General features: G+C 40.5%; 1 protein-coding gene across 3 annotated transcripts in view; it reads left to right on the top strand.

Moving 5' to 3' along the window:
• TSPAN9 (tetraspanin 9) overlaps positions 1-15,237 on the top strand; it is a 184,893-nt gene that overhangs the window by 81,476 nt on the left and 88,180 nt on the right. For 2 of the 3 annotated variants that reach the window (XM_040594597.1, XM_040594596.1), the window contains one exon: positions 1,676-1,755. In XM_040594597.1, the coding sequence (XP_040450531.1) occupies positions 1,693-1,755 (63 nt within the window). In that variant the 5' untranslated portion in view covers positions 1,676-1,692. Of the gene's footprint in view, positions 1-1,280; positions 1,756-15,237 lie in introns of those variants that run through there. The other variant, XM_040594595.1, reaches the window with a different exon arrangement.

The following is a 15,237-nucleotide window of genomic DNA, read 5'->3' as shown; positions in this document are numbered from 1 at the left end:
ATTTGGAAGCACCGGGCATGACCTGAAGTATTTCTCTTCCTGCACACATACACATGTGCACAGTCATGCCCTCTCTGTTTCAGGAGTCCTAGCAGGCACGTTGCGCTACTATCTGGAAAGGACACGTGGCGTTTGGGTCAGTGTTTCTAGTTCACAGACTACCTGCAGTGTAGGATGGCTTATTGCCATACACAAGAACAATCTCTGACACACTAGTTAAATAGCGTGTAAATAGCTGCAGGTGCAGATACCCTTACATTTCAAGAGTTTGAAGAATTGATTGATGACCCTGTGAGAGCCAGCAGCTCTGCTTTTCTGGTTATGGTTAATTATATCAGAGGTGATGGCGTCACATTATGTGCATGTATCACTGAGGCATGTGCCTATTCAGTGTATGCTGGGTACTACTCTATTCCAGTTCCTTGTCCCGTGGCATTCGTTCCAGCCAGAAAAGAAATGTAAATCGCTGTTAATTTAATGAGCAGGGAGAGGTTAGCACCTGTCTATCTAATTCATACTTTTCCAGTATTTTATTGCGTTACAGGAGTATCACTGCCTCGTAGTTCTAGCTCATAAACAGCTAAACAGTACTTGACATTTAAAGAGATTTTCTGTTGTGCACTTGTATAGTCAAGAGTAATTCTAATCCTATTAAAGATATTATGTCATGGAGGCGTGCTCTGGGGGAGAAGGCTTCTGCTAACTGGCCCGATGGAAAGCAGAGGGGAGGGGCGAGCAGGAGGGTGGATTTATTACTCGATAGTTAGGTCAGGGTTTTCTGTGGGAAATGCCCAGTGGTTGCAGTTGCTGATGATTTCACGGCAACAGCAGTGAAACACAGAGTGCGCTCCGGTAGCTGGTTACTGAATGAGATACTGCAAATGGGTGGAAGGAAAAAAGACAGCTTGTGAGAGAGAGTCAGAGAGACACAGAGAGGGAAGCTGAGAGCAAGGAAAGTGCTCCGGCTCAAGGAGAGTCTCCCAGGTGTACTGCAGAAGCTTTTTGGAAATGGATGCAAGGACCATCTGCTGCCTATAGATTAGAGGGCTGCCTATAGACTAGGAGTGGAGAGAAAGAGCTTATGGCTCTCTTGAATAAAAATCGAAGTTCTGCATAACTGATTCATCAAGCTAAATCATGAGTATGCTCTTGCATGGGATATTAATGTATAAATCCATGCTACAGATAGAGTACAGCCTACATTGCTATAAAAAATAAAACCACCAACAATGCAATGAATAAATTCTGCAGTGATTATCTGATTTATGTACGAAGAAAAAGAGAAGCAAAACACAGGCAGCTCTTATCGCACTGTGGCATTTGCAAGGCACTGCATTTAATGCTGAGAGATGCTATACATTAAATCTGACAACTGTGAAAAGAGAGATCATGGAGAAGTCAAGTAGTGAGGATTCTTCAATTCATCGGAGTCCATCTTTGGATAGCAAAGACTCAGATTTTGCTAAACCTTCTACCTCAGGGAGGCAATTTGGTCGAGGTTTTACGGCTGGAGCTTTCTATGGTACAACTGGATCACGCACACAGAGCCACACTGGGGTCGGAACCGGGACCGGCGTTGGGACTGGGACTGGCGTAAAAAGTGACAAATACAGTGCTCCCAAAGGCAGCAAATACGTGGTCTTTTACCTGGATCTATCCTTTGTTTTCCTTTTAGAATTTAAGAAGTGCAACATGGCAAGAGGCTGCCTGTGTTGTTTGAAATACATGATGTTCCTTTTCAATTTAATATTTTGGGTGAGTACTGCCTTTTCGGTTGCCTTCATATGTTAGTGTACCCTGTACTGCTGCATTATGTGTATAGTGCATCTTTGAAGCAGTACAGTAAGTTCCCCCCTCCCCTCCCTCCCTCCCTCTCATACCTGCTTAGAATATTTTCAGTGTTAAACTTGTGTCTACTGGGAAAACGTACATGTTTTCTGTATCTTTATTACTACCTGGTTACTGTAGTTTGGCTACCAACTCCTCAAACTTGCTGGTCTAATATGTATTTTGAACCGGGTTATCTAAGAAAGGACAGAATTGTTGCCCTTTAAGGAAGAGCAGAATTACTGTAGCATTAAAATCCTTCAGTGGCTGGATTTTCGCATTCTGTTGTACCACCTCATGTTGCATTAAACTGCAGGTTAATTTAAATTTGAAGTACATTCTTTTTGTCACCATACATCTCATTTGCTTATTGCAAACTTCATTTGACAAACTGCTTTTCCATTTGAAGGAGGTTCTGTACCATTTCTCCAATTTAAAACAATAAATAATGTATGTTCTAACCTTTTAAGGTATCAGCATAAATGTGACATGACTGGAACAGTGAATTAATCTGGATGCAGTTTCAGCTGCAGTTGTCCACGTTGGTGTGTGAAGTCGGAGACTTGCACTTGCTTCTGAGGGATCAAAACTGATTTTCCTCCATCAGCCAAGAGGCATGAGGAGTTGTAACAAAGCCTCAGCAAGCAAGTTAAAAGCGTAATGGCTACTTTGAGCAAAGTATTGTCACATACAAGAGAAGGAGGAAAAGTTAAGTCATCTGGCAGCTAGGCAGCCTCGAGTGAACAATATTGTTGAGGAAATCACAGGCTAAGTGAAATACTGAGTGTGCATAAATATAGCCCAACATGAAATGGTCCTGATGGTTGCAAAGCTTGGGCACGTGAACAAAATAATTCGTGGTTCTGCTCCAGAAGTACACGGTAAGCTTCATAAATAAATAAAAACACCACCCCTGGCTTTATTTTAGAAAAAGGGACATCAACAGTCTAGTTCAGATAGATGCCTCTGGCGTAGAGAGATCACTGCTGAAATTAGGAGTCTTACTAGCAGCTTCTCTGTTTATCTTGACCCACTTACTGAAATAACCTTTAAGAGCAAGAGTTAATGGGAGATTTGGTACGGTGGTGAACCACTCAAGTAACAGTGAGCTTCTATCTGAAAATGCTACAATCACTGAACTTGTGGGCATCCTGCGTAAACAGAAGGGTAGAACTGGTCACTGAAGAACACCTGATCAAAGTTCACTTGTGGTTTTTTATTTTTTCTCTTTTCTGTACAGCAATCCTACCAGAAAGTTGTCTTAAGTGTTTCTGGAATAAATCACTTTGAACACACCATATTTATAGCAAACTGGCTATTTGACCCAATGCTGCATTACTTTGACACCTTGGAAGTATTTTTTTCATGTGCTATATGTTGTGTTTAATTTTGGAACAGCTTTTTTCTGGTATTGTTACTCATGTCCTCTGTGATCAGTCATTAAGTATCTCTTACCCCTCACCTCCTCGGATGCAATATCTTTCTTTCCCAAGCAGCAATGTTCTTGACTCTGCACCAGACTGTCAAGAGTCCATTTTTTTCCATTCCTTGAACTTGCAAAAATATTTCAGACCTCATCTGCATGCTCATCTCTGCTCAGCTCCCACTGGACAAACCTATTGCTGCTTAGGTTAAAGCTAGCCGACGGTCTGGAACAGTTCTCTAGTGCCCTGTGCTGCTTCAGCTCTTACTCTTACCTCTTAATTCCCTTTACCCGCTTCCCACCATGTCTTCTGCTGTGAGGTTTACACCACTTTTCTTTCTATTTCTAAACTTTGTCACCACGTCTCTGTATAAGATTCTAGAAATGCTTTTGGTATGAACCAGGCTATGGAGAATGAAAATGATACTCTGGAATGGTGTATTTGAGAGATGGTAGAAAAACGCTAAATGCAAGATGTCAGGTACTTTTCAGAGTAGTTTACAACAAAAAGTTGATCCACCAGCCTGTTTTCAATTATTCGGAAGCCCCCCTTTCTTCGCTTTAGCTAGCTTATACTCAATTTTGCAAGCCAGTCTTGATGTTCCTGTGCATCCTTCCAGAGGACTGCAGTCTTGCTAGATTCATTGGGTTTTTTTTACCTAGCTATTTTATTGTCTTGAGCCATTCAAATGAACAACATTATCACCTCTTTTAACTCATGGAAATGCGAGCTAGAATGAAGCATACTGCAGGCAGGTGTTCTGTGGTTTGCCGCCTCTGGCTTTGTACCTGGAGTCTACGTTAATTCTTCTATGGCTGGCTGACAGGTTTTGGATGTTTGGCTCCGTATGTGCTCCTTGCTGACACCGTGTACTTGCGGTGCTTCTCACTCCTGCCCTGAACGCTCCTGCCAGCCCAGCCCTGGGCTCTCCACACAGCTGTGTCAGTACCCTCTGCTCCCACCCTGTCCTGAAGCATTCTCTGCTATTTCAGCCCTGCCTTTCATCTTAACCCATTTTTTTCCATTCCCAGGATTGCGTGTTCTCATTGCTTCCTTCTGAATTTCTGTTAAGAAACCCAAATCTAAAACCATGAAGCTGTGATCTGCTCTTGAGCAGTGACTGTCACCTTTTGCGATGCAAGCTATTTATTTCTAAAAAGAGAAGATTCATTTTTAAGCATGAAATTTTCTGAACCTGTAATTCCAAGCAGAATGTGACTCCTGGTCTTCAGAGGCAAGGGGACCACTTCGACACTGTTATCTTCTGACAAAGGCAAGCAGTGTTTGGGGGTTTTTATAACAGGAACCTATTTAGGCAACTGGAAACAGGTGGGAAAACAGTGTTCCAGGGAGTCTTTAAACAGATGCTAGCCTCACAGCTGTACAGCTGCAATAGGCGATCCAGCTGACCAGCTTGCTTGCCACAAAGCTACATGGTTCTTGAGCCTGCGGTAGCAGAAAGGCTGTCTCATGGGAAGTGTTGTTCCACCATGGTAGAATGGTGTTTCTGGGATGCTTCCTCTGAAAATGAAGACTGGTGGTATCCTTTGGTGTCCCAGAATGCTGGGCATTATTGTTTTGAATGGTACTCAATGTTGGCCCAAAGAGGGATGTTCTTCCCTAAAAAAAGAGGAATCTTTTCCCGTTATTTGCTTCCTGACACAAAGGAAGAGGTTGGGACCGATTCTGTTCCTCATGGGGCAGTGAGCTGTACTATTCCTTCAGCCTGGCAGCCAGCTCATAGATACGTGAAGACCAGTTATATATGCATGTTATCTATTATACGCGTTTTTGGTATGAACCAGGCTATGGAGAATGAAAATGATACTCTGGAATGGTGTATCTGAGAGATGGTAGAAAAATGCTAAATGCAAGATGTCAGGTACTTTTCAGAGTAGTTTACAACAAAACCTTGATCCACCAGATAGAATATATAATAAATATATTTTAAAATATTTTATTATATGCATATATATGTCTACACATGTATATGTTTGAAGGTAAGGGAGGAGCACGCCAATTGGTGGATCCTATCTGTCATTTTGTAGCAGACAGTGTTGCTGTGATAAAGAGATGGTGGTTGCTTCTTGCAAGCAAGAATTCAACATTTGCGAATCATATTTATGACAACAAAATACAGTTTTTGAAAATTAGTAGCATGTGTATTATTTAACGTGGAAGGGTCACATATGAGTTCTGCAAAGCAAATGGATCTAAGCGGGACCCAGCATTAAGCTGAAACAGAAGGTGTTTCTCCAACATATCACTAAGAGCTTCAGGTATTTCTCTGTGGCCCTCTGATTCTTAACAGTTGTTCTTGGCCATCTGGCATTGCTTTCTTTTAGAGATTAGGAAAGTCTGAGCTGAGGGTTAAGGAAGCTTAGAGTATTTAATTGTGTGGCTAGGATGATGATTTACACTGAATTCATCCTAAGTGCATAATATGTTTTGCAAGGGGACTGGGCAACTGCAAATGTTGGTTGATTTAGTTTGTCTTCGAAAATATTTATGTGCAAACATATGGAGATTGCAAAGTAGCCAAAATAGCTCTGCAGAAGAAATAAAATACCGATTTTTGCTTCTACAGATCGCAGCTTAATTGTCAAGAAAGGTAATCGCCAAATATAAACATTAAGATGCATGACTTTCTAGGGTAGATTTTGCATCATTGTTTTATTAGATAAAAGAATTACAGTAATTTTTTTCACTAAATGTGTCAGCAAATCTTAGTGGCTATAAAATGGAATTTCTGTAAAACATAATTTTTAAAAGAAATTTCACTTGTGAAATGAGAATTTCATAGCGTCCTCAATGGGAAATTTTTAACTCACAGGGATAAGTTGTCAAAACATCACTAGAGAACTTTGCAAGTAGATGGTGGCCATGGTTAAATTTTGGGTTGTTCTATTCATTTAATTAATTCATTCATAAGTCCTTATAAAACGCATTTTTTTAGAGTGATTTTATGGCAAGATCATTAAATCTGTGATCTTCTGTGTTTTGGGAAGAGCTAAGGAAAAGCTAAGCATAGTCAAGAAGATCCTTAATGTGGTTTCTTTGTTAAATTGTTTATATTTAAACTACCCCCCAAAAAATCCAACGGGAATAATACCTATAGTTAATGGTGTAATTATAAGCAGAAGTTATAACTTATCTAAATTAAATGGAGTCAAATTTACAAAGTCAGATATAGAATATTCAGTTTCAAAGTAAATTTTGTAATAGGTTGGGGGCATTTTCTTGTCACTAAAAAATAAGACTAGAAGAGGAAAATATGGGCTGGAAACTTGCTGGTCCAGAAGTAGCAGCAAGAAGTCAAATACAGCAAATTTTTCATCGATACACTGTTATTAAAATAATGGATACAGGATAATGCTCCTGGAGAGCATTTTTTCTACATTAATTATTTGTTTAATCTTATAGTGGAAGTAATTAATACTCTTTTTCTGTAGATTAAAATGATGTTGTGTGTTTAGCAGTGAGCGTCAAGACAGCAGTACCGCAGCCATGCAGGTGACTTTTACCAGAGTCTCAGGTCACACTAAGAGAAAGGCAGCGTCTCCATGCCCTGGGTCTGGCTGCTGGCACAGCTCTTGGTACTGAGGAAGCAGCTCAGAATTTCAGAATGGTTTATGTAAGTTAATCCATACTTGTTTATATCAAACGGGAGCACATGCTGTAGGGTACTGGTTAGTTTGAGGTCCAAAGCTCTAATGCTGAGCTGAACCTGTTGGACAGACAGTTAAATCTTGCGAAGAGACTGTGTCCCTACGCATAACAGAGTTACCTCTGAGGTTTAAGAGGGGTGGAAAGTTTGTCCCTGAAATGAGAACAAAATAGCTAAGTACAGCTTAGAACAGGAAACATTCAAATTCTTTTTTTTTTTTTTTTTTTTAATTGTCCTCCCCTGGCTGCGTTATCTGATATTGCCCATTTTCTGACACAGGGAGAGACAGTGAGTGACCCTGGGATGCTTCTCTCTTGACATAATAGCAGTATTTACTTCTGTCGTATTCTGACTTTAATGCTGTAAGTCAGCAGTGCAGTAGCAGTTGCTGTACAGTCCAGTGAAAGTAAGACTACTCAAAGGCAACAAAACAAAAAACCCCAACTAAACAAAAAACCCCAAACCAACCAAACAAAAAACCCCCGCAACTAAACAAAAAACCTCAAACCAGCCAACCAAACGAAGCCAAATGAAACAAGCAAGACAGTGAAATCTGGAAAAAACCCTGATGTTTTCAATCGTGTTAGCAGGAAGAATTCAGTTTTTAGTAGGGATTCAATAAGCTGTGAAAAGATTCCAGCTTTAGTTGTAGTTTCTCCTGCAAATGGTATGGCTCGGTTGGTGTGCCTGTGCGACCATGGACCTCAGCGAGGGAGAACAATTAGCTACATGTTTTACCATGTCAGTGTTTTGGCTGGGAGGAGAAGGAAAGGTAATATTTAGTTCATGAATGTGATGTAAATAAAGTCTATTAAAAAACCTGTATAGTGACATGATGGACTAATACTCGGACATTACTTGAGTCCTGAGACTAGTTTTAATTTCCAGTAGCAAAGTTTGCCTCACAGCTGAGTTAGCCCGCTTAGTCCGGGTGGTGAGGGCCCCATAACTGTTTTTAGGGTCTAAGCTGTTTTAACTTCACAGGGAGGCCACCTGATACGGCATTTTTCACAGCGTTCCTCTCAGTAACTGCTCTTTGCTAACACCATATTCTGTTCAGGTTGTTTCTTTTTATTTGGTCTTTGTGGTTTTTTTTTTAAATGATTTTTGGTTTTCTTCAATGTGAAAGTGTTTTTACTGTAGCTGTAGGTAGGTGTGAGAGCCGTTTGTGTCTGTTATTTTGGATAAATGATGGTTTGATTCATGACTCAAAGGCGGATTTGTTGTATGCATCTGTTATGATGTCTCCTGCTGGACATAGTTTAATCATTTGTATATGAGGAGGTTTATAGTCATTGAAAGTGAGAAGCGGAATAAGAATTTCAAATTGGAAAACAAATTACCCCCTTCCAGCCATCCCTGCCCCCCTGTACTCCCAGAGTTAAATCTGTCTTTAAATATATGACTCAAGTTCTATTCCTTGTATCCTCCAGCTGCATGACCTCAAGCAAATTTCTTCAGCCTTCTGTACCGCATTTCCCCTAACTTTTAAAAACAATGATGGTATCAACTGTTATAAAGCGATGGTTCTAATCATGGGGTGCAGTTATTGTTAATTTTGCATAAGCTTAATAACCGTAGTATTTCTTACTTAGCTCTGGACTCCTAGACCCGTGCAGAACATTTCAGTGAGCTACTTGGTTTGACCTTGGTTAGCATGCTCCCTTTTGGTCGTTCCTGCTCCCTTCCAAGTAAGTCTGCAAGAGGTTGATCCAAAGGGGTATTAGTCTTCCACATGTGAGTAGAGGATGAGCTTGTAACTCCGTTATCTGGCTGTCTGAGGAGGCATCTAATTTGCTTATTTAAATGCTGATGCCACAGAATGAGACCTAGGTAGAAAAGATGGAAGGATGCAGTCCAATTTGTGGAAAGTAAAGTTCAGTTGATTGGGGTTTTGCTGTACGTAAAGTTAGGATGTTCCTAATGGGCAGCCAAGTTGACACAGGTAGTATAGTATACTATACTTAGTAGCTCCTCTATGTTTATCCCATGTAATCTGTAGAGTTACCCAACCTTTCAACAACTCATGGAAACTGTGACTCAAAGGAGGAACTTTGCTTGATTCCTTGGGTTTTGCTTTAAATACCTTGCAGAAATAAATAAACCACACCTTCCAAACAAAGTAAAGGAACCTAACATGGCTGAAGGTGTGTTATTAAGCGGTGGATGTTTGCTGAACTTACTGGGGACTTGTCGCATGAAAGTTAATCGTTTTAATATCCCTTTACAGAAATGGCTGCAGGCACTGAACTCAAAGCTATTTCACAACTTTCTGAAACAAATTAGCTTTAAATCGACTCAGATCTCCATTCCGCTCAGTCCCTTGCTGTTTAAGAGCAATTTAAATTGCTGAATTTATTCAGCAGAGATAATTGAACTTCCAAGTGTTCGAAAACTTGACTGGGATGATTGTTCTTTCCTCCTGCTTTTCTTGAGCTGGGCCAAAGTTCACATGGCTGTCCATTGAACTACTCCATCCAGCGTAGCAGGGATCGCGAATATTCATGGGACCTGCAGCCTGTTTGAATTGTAAGCGTCATCTGCAGCTCATCTTCAATAATATCTTGCAAAACTTGGCACCGTGGCCAATAGCTTGATCACTGCTCAGGTAATGCAAGTAGGGCCAGGTTTTCCACAGGGTTACAATACATCCAGGCAATGTTTGTGGTTGTCACGTCCCCACAATCTTAGCAGCCAATGTCAACCCATCTTTAAGTGTTCAGTGTCACAGTTAACGTGCTGGCTCTCTTTTGTCTCTCGCCCAGAGCCTCTGCGCTGTCTGGGACACAGCTGTCCACTGCTGGTTGTTACCCCTTGCATCCCTGGAAATGGGATGCAAGCTGAAGCATGGAATGATTAGCGTGTGATTTCTTTTATTTCTTTCTTGGCCTCTTTGTTTTTGCTACATTTTTGTTGTTAAATGCAGTAAACGAGAACTAACTTTTCAGCATCAAAACAATAATGTTTGCAACTACTGCTTCTGCTTTAGTGGGGAAGGAATTCTTTACCCATGGATTCTTGTTGAATGTATTGGTCCTCATTGCAAGCTGCATTTGGTGCTCCTATCGCTTCACCTGTCTCCTGACTCTCTTGAATGAAAATTCCTTTTCCTGTTACTAATCAACGTACCGGGGATACGTAGTTTTGAAAATACATTAAACTAGTGTCTCTTGGCCTCTTCCCATATAACACTGGCAAGTCATGAGATATCAGAGATTGAATTTATCTCTTTCATATGTCTTTCGTGGATTTCCCCATACTTCTGTTTTATGTGCATTCTGGTACAATTTCTACTGTTGTAGGTACAAATTATAGGTCTGCAGTAGGAACAGATCGCAGTACTGTTGGTTCTTAAAAGTGTATGATGGGTATTGAGAGTTGCTGCAAGGAATTAAAACCAGCAGAAACTGGTATGCTACGTTTCTTACTTGCAGAATTATTAATTTCTAAGACTTTAAGGTTTTGTGATTGAGAAGTGGTTTTTTTGTGGTGTTTTGTTTTTTTGTGGTTGTTTTTTTTTTTTCCCTAAATAAATGGGTTTTAATGGTTTTTAATTTTTTTATGGTGAAGAAGATTGAAGCAAGACAATCATGAGCTATGGATGGAGATAAGATTATGAACAGATGACTATAAGCTGTAGGGCTTCATCAGCTTAACGAATTACTAGTCATTAGCAGAGATGCATTAGTTGCTTTTGTGCACACTTTACCGTGCTGCACATGTGATGCAAAGCATGTTAACCTAAACCAAGCAGTTTACTCTGCAAGTAATTTGTGTAATGGTTAATAGTGGGAGCAGTTATCTTGGGGTAATTCTGTCATATATAATCATCTCCGAACACCACAACATACAATCACTGGGTCTGAAATGATGCAGAAATGAAACAGAGGGAAAAGAATTGGCGCTGTACTATTCAGTCAAATTGTCTCACTTAATTTGCTATGTTAGAGAACTGAAAGTTACTAGAAGAGCTGCTTCTGAATCAGAGGTTTGTTCTTTTAAGCTTCTTGATTTATATATTAGGCACACTTTTCTTTAAATGACGCTGCTGAATACTTACATTTTGTTAGTCGCTGTGTCACTGCTGAGTAGTGTGGGTTCTTCCCAAGAGTCATTTCTTCCTCTATATTGTCTTGGAGAGTTTCCAACCAATTATCATCTTAAGCAGGTAAAAGAGCTGTCTGTCAATGGATTGTAATTCAGAAATGTAAACATCTCATTTTGTCTTATTTCATAGTAGTTTTAAACTAAATTGGTGGTTAAGAATCTGATTATCCTGTACTTCTGTGCCCCCAGCACCTTTCCCTGCTTCGTCTAGCTATTGCTGTGTCCCAGACAGTGCCTTTTCTTCTGCAGTGTCCTCTGGATGCAAAGACACAGTTAAATTAGAAAAAAATAAACTTTATGTGCTCAGTTGCTCTTTCCTTAGAGTTTTGATTGCCCTGTCATCTCCATTGTCATTGCCTTAAGAAACTTACATTACATCTGTGACCATAATCTCAGAGTACCTTAGGACCACTTAATATATTTATCCTCTTGACACCTTGGAAATATGGGCTGTGCTTTTATCCTCCTGATACAGATGGAAAGCTGAGCTACCAAAACAAAGGGAATATCTGTAGTGGAACACAGGGTAGAGGGCTGAGAGCTATTAGAGACCAAAACTAGCAAGTCCACGTGCAGGGCAGTTCAGCAGGGGTAGGCTGGTGTTGAGTTCTGCGTGGCATTGCCCATGAGCTCCGAAATCCTGCCCATCACCTATTTGGAGCTTGGGTGTCTTTGCAGCGGTCTTCCCTGCACTTTCATTTCCAGATTAGCTTGGGCAGAGACAGCTTAAATCTGTCTATATCCATGGTGTAGATGTGTCCTACTAAGAGACTTGTACAAAGTTAAACTGAAATTGAATCTGGATCTCTAAAGTCCTTGGTAAGTGTCTTAAGTAATGTACCATCTGTTACATGCCATGCCGTGCCTTTTGAGAGACTTGATGCAGGCAAGCCACCTCTGAACTCCTCATGCTCGTGCAGCATGCTCCACAGGCACAAAGCTCCTTCCACATTTAGGACCTGTAGAGGATCCTTTTATCTGGCTGCGTACTTCCAGAGGTCTGGCATCTATCTCACTGACTTCAGAGGTACCTAGAAGAGTGAAAGTTTTCTCATGACACGTAACATATATCCTAAACCTCCCCGTCACCTGCAAAGTGTCACTAAGAAAACTGAAATTATCTTCTTGAGGTTGTCATCCAATAGATGACAGTCAAGGTGAAGACTTCGCTGTAGGATGTCTCTCTATGGCATCCATTGTAATTTTTTTTTTTATGACTCCAAACCAACTAATAAAATAATTCCGTAAGTGATAAATAAAAAATAAACAACATTGTGTTTAACACTTACAGAAGGTAGAGATAAGAAGACAGAGAAGTTTCCTGTTGCATGCCTGGCAGTAAAAATCCTACTTTCCATAGCCCCTCAAGCCATATGTTTGTCTTCTACCGTCAGAGCAGTGTTTGCTCTAATGGCTTTTTCAGTGTCTGGAATGTAAAAAGAACTCTCTGGTGGGATCTTTTTTTCCACAGTCAGCATTTGGGAGGATGTTGGGTTTATGTCTTTCAGTGCAACATTGGTTTTGTGTCTTATGGGATGCCCTTTAAAATGCAGATGGCTAGTGTTATCTTTGATCCTGTTCTGTTATTTTTGTGTTTGTTTAGGCTTTTTTTAGGTGTTATCGACTCTGCTCATAGAAGTGACCTGTGGAGGTGGCTATGATGTATGACCTTGGTGTGATAGAGCTATCTGTTACTTTGGCAGGCTGGAATCCCATTTTCTTGGGGATTTTAACTCTTTCTTTCTGCCTTTAAGTAGAAATGGAAGCTGGCGCTATTATTGGATCTTCTCCTTGTTTTGCTTCTTAGCCTGTTCTTCCGTGTACAACTTAACTGGAATAAATCTTGCGCTTTACGATTTATTAGATGTTAGTGGTAACTTCTATCATTCTGCTGTGAGCATTTAAACTGATGATCCAAATAAACTGTAGCGGAGTTACAAGTTAAGACAGTTAGGACTATGTTTGACTTCTAGTGTACCGATTTATCTCCCGTTCATGAGGCTCAAATGTAAAACTGGATCTCTCGGATCAGACCAAAGGTTTGTATATTCTGTCTTTGAAAGCTGACGGTAAAGAATGCTTAGCAGACACCAAAGGAATTGAGCACATTCACGGAACTCCTTTGAGTCCTTTATCCTATGGCTTTCCTAAATTCACTGGCAGTAAGCTTGCTTGTTTAATTATTTATTCTGTGAAAGGGAACTTCCTCTTAAACCTACTGCTGGATAATTTCCATAAAGGCTGACAGATACTCTGAAAGCAGTGAACTGTCCTCCTTCCCGCCTGTCATTATTGTTGTTGTTTATTTAATTAATTTATTACTGGAATAGGAAGAAAAATGAGAGAAATTCTGACTTAAAATGTTACGGAACAAGTAATATTTAGCAGTGCTTAGCATAGCGTATGTGTAGATCATAGAATCATAGAAAAACTCTGGGTTGGTAGGAGCCTCTACAGAACATTTGGTCCAACCTTCTACTGAAAGCAAGGCCTTAAATTATCTGACCCAAGGTGCTGTCAAGCTCAGCCTTGAGTATTTATAGCAAGAGAGATTTCACTATTTCTCATGATAATTTATTCCAATCTTTAATTGTCCTCCATTCATTCACTTTGTTCTCAGTTTTTCTTATAGTGGCACCAAAATTTTCCCTGAAGCAACGTGTGTCTGTTGTTTGCCTTGGTGGCACGGCTGGATGGTCTCCAGTTTCTTGAGCTGGGACGTTCAAACCTGGACACAGTAGTCCAGGTATGGTCTGCAAGTGCTGAGTGCGATAATCACATCCCTTGCTTGCTTGAGCTGATGGATATAGTCTTGCCAGTGCAGACTGGAGCTGGATTTAAATGTTTATACTAATATTTATACTGTCCCGGTGGACTGTGGTGTGGCTTTTAACATCACGTTTGGAGCATCAGCATGCACAGCACTCCCTATAGCGTTCATATAGAGATGAAGCAGCTTTACTGTGAGGACAGAAATGTTTTCTTCCTCACTTTTGAGCATTTACACTCATATTACATTGCTGCAATTAAACATTTTAATCCTTTTATTGTTTTTTCCCTCCGGGAGCAGATCTGACTGCCTTCCCTTGCAGCCTCTCCTGCAGTACACTTCAGCTAAAACATTTCTGCTTCTTCGAGCCATTCAGCAGTTTCTGTAGCCCGTCCTGCAGCTGTGTCACTGTAAGTCATACTTAGTTTTAAACTCCATCCAGCTTGAATGTACAGTTGGCGCAAGTGCTGACAAGAACAAAAACACTGATCTTACCACCCCCTCTCCAAGCAGCCGCAGTGTACGATTGTGTTCTCTAGTACGGTGTATTGATTTTATACATTGCTATGTGTTACACTGCTTCATGGTATTTATCGGAACTGCTGACTGCTTTTTTTTCTTCCACAGTACTTTTATTTTTCTGGTCTGGTCAGGGCTCCTGCAGTCCAGCTAGTGCTTGTTTTCTCTGTTCTGTTTAGACTCATTAAGAAGGTGTATCTCAGAATCATGAGATTTTAGGCGTTCATTATTTTTAACAGGGCTGGGTTTGGAACAGATTAATGGTTGTGGGGGTGTGCATTTATTTTTTTTTTAATAAAAAGCTAAATATATTTGTGTATTCTCATGAGTGGCGTTTTTTAAAATGATACTTTCTATTTTAGGCTTACGTTGAGGGCGGTTGGGGAACAGCTAAAGCTTGAAAACAATGTGTCTGTCTGAAAAACAGCCTGTAGAAATAGAGGTGGTGGGTTTTTTACATGTTTTATCGAAGTGCAGACTGCATGACAACTCTGTGTGTTTCCTAACAGCGTATCTGTTCTGACATGTGTCCTAGTTTTAATCCTTTTTCAAGTTCTTGAATGTATTTTCTTTAGAGGGCTGTATTAGAGCCCAACAGTATTTCTTTCAGGATGCTTCATCTTGCTTGTCCTCATAGAAATAGCTCGTTTCCACAACACACACAGTTCTGGAACGTCCAAGGCTGCAGGTTTCTCACTTAAAAGCTTCTGCAGCTGTGTGTGAGCAGTAATAAATGGTTGACAGAAGCCTCTGGGGACAACTTTAAATGGGTGAACTGTTCCCTATTTCAGCAGTCGCGGGGATTTTTTTCCCCACCGGTTGGATGCTATGTTATGAGCCTGACCCAATCCTTAGTGACAGCTTGTCGGGCTGATTAATGTAGACTCCAGAGAATAGCTCTTTGCTGTCTGATTGATTCATTT

Source organism: Falco naumanni, chromosome 5 (genome assembly GCF_017639655.2).
Source record: "Falco naumanni isolate bFalNau1 chromosome 5, bFalNau1.pat, whole genome shotgun sequence".
Classification (NCBI taxonomy): Eukaryota; Metazoa; Chordata; class Aves; order Falconiformes; family Falconidae; genus Falco; species Falco naumanni.
This window is presented reverse-complemented; position numbering and strand designations above follow the sequence as displayed.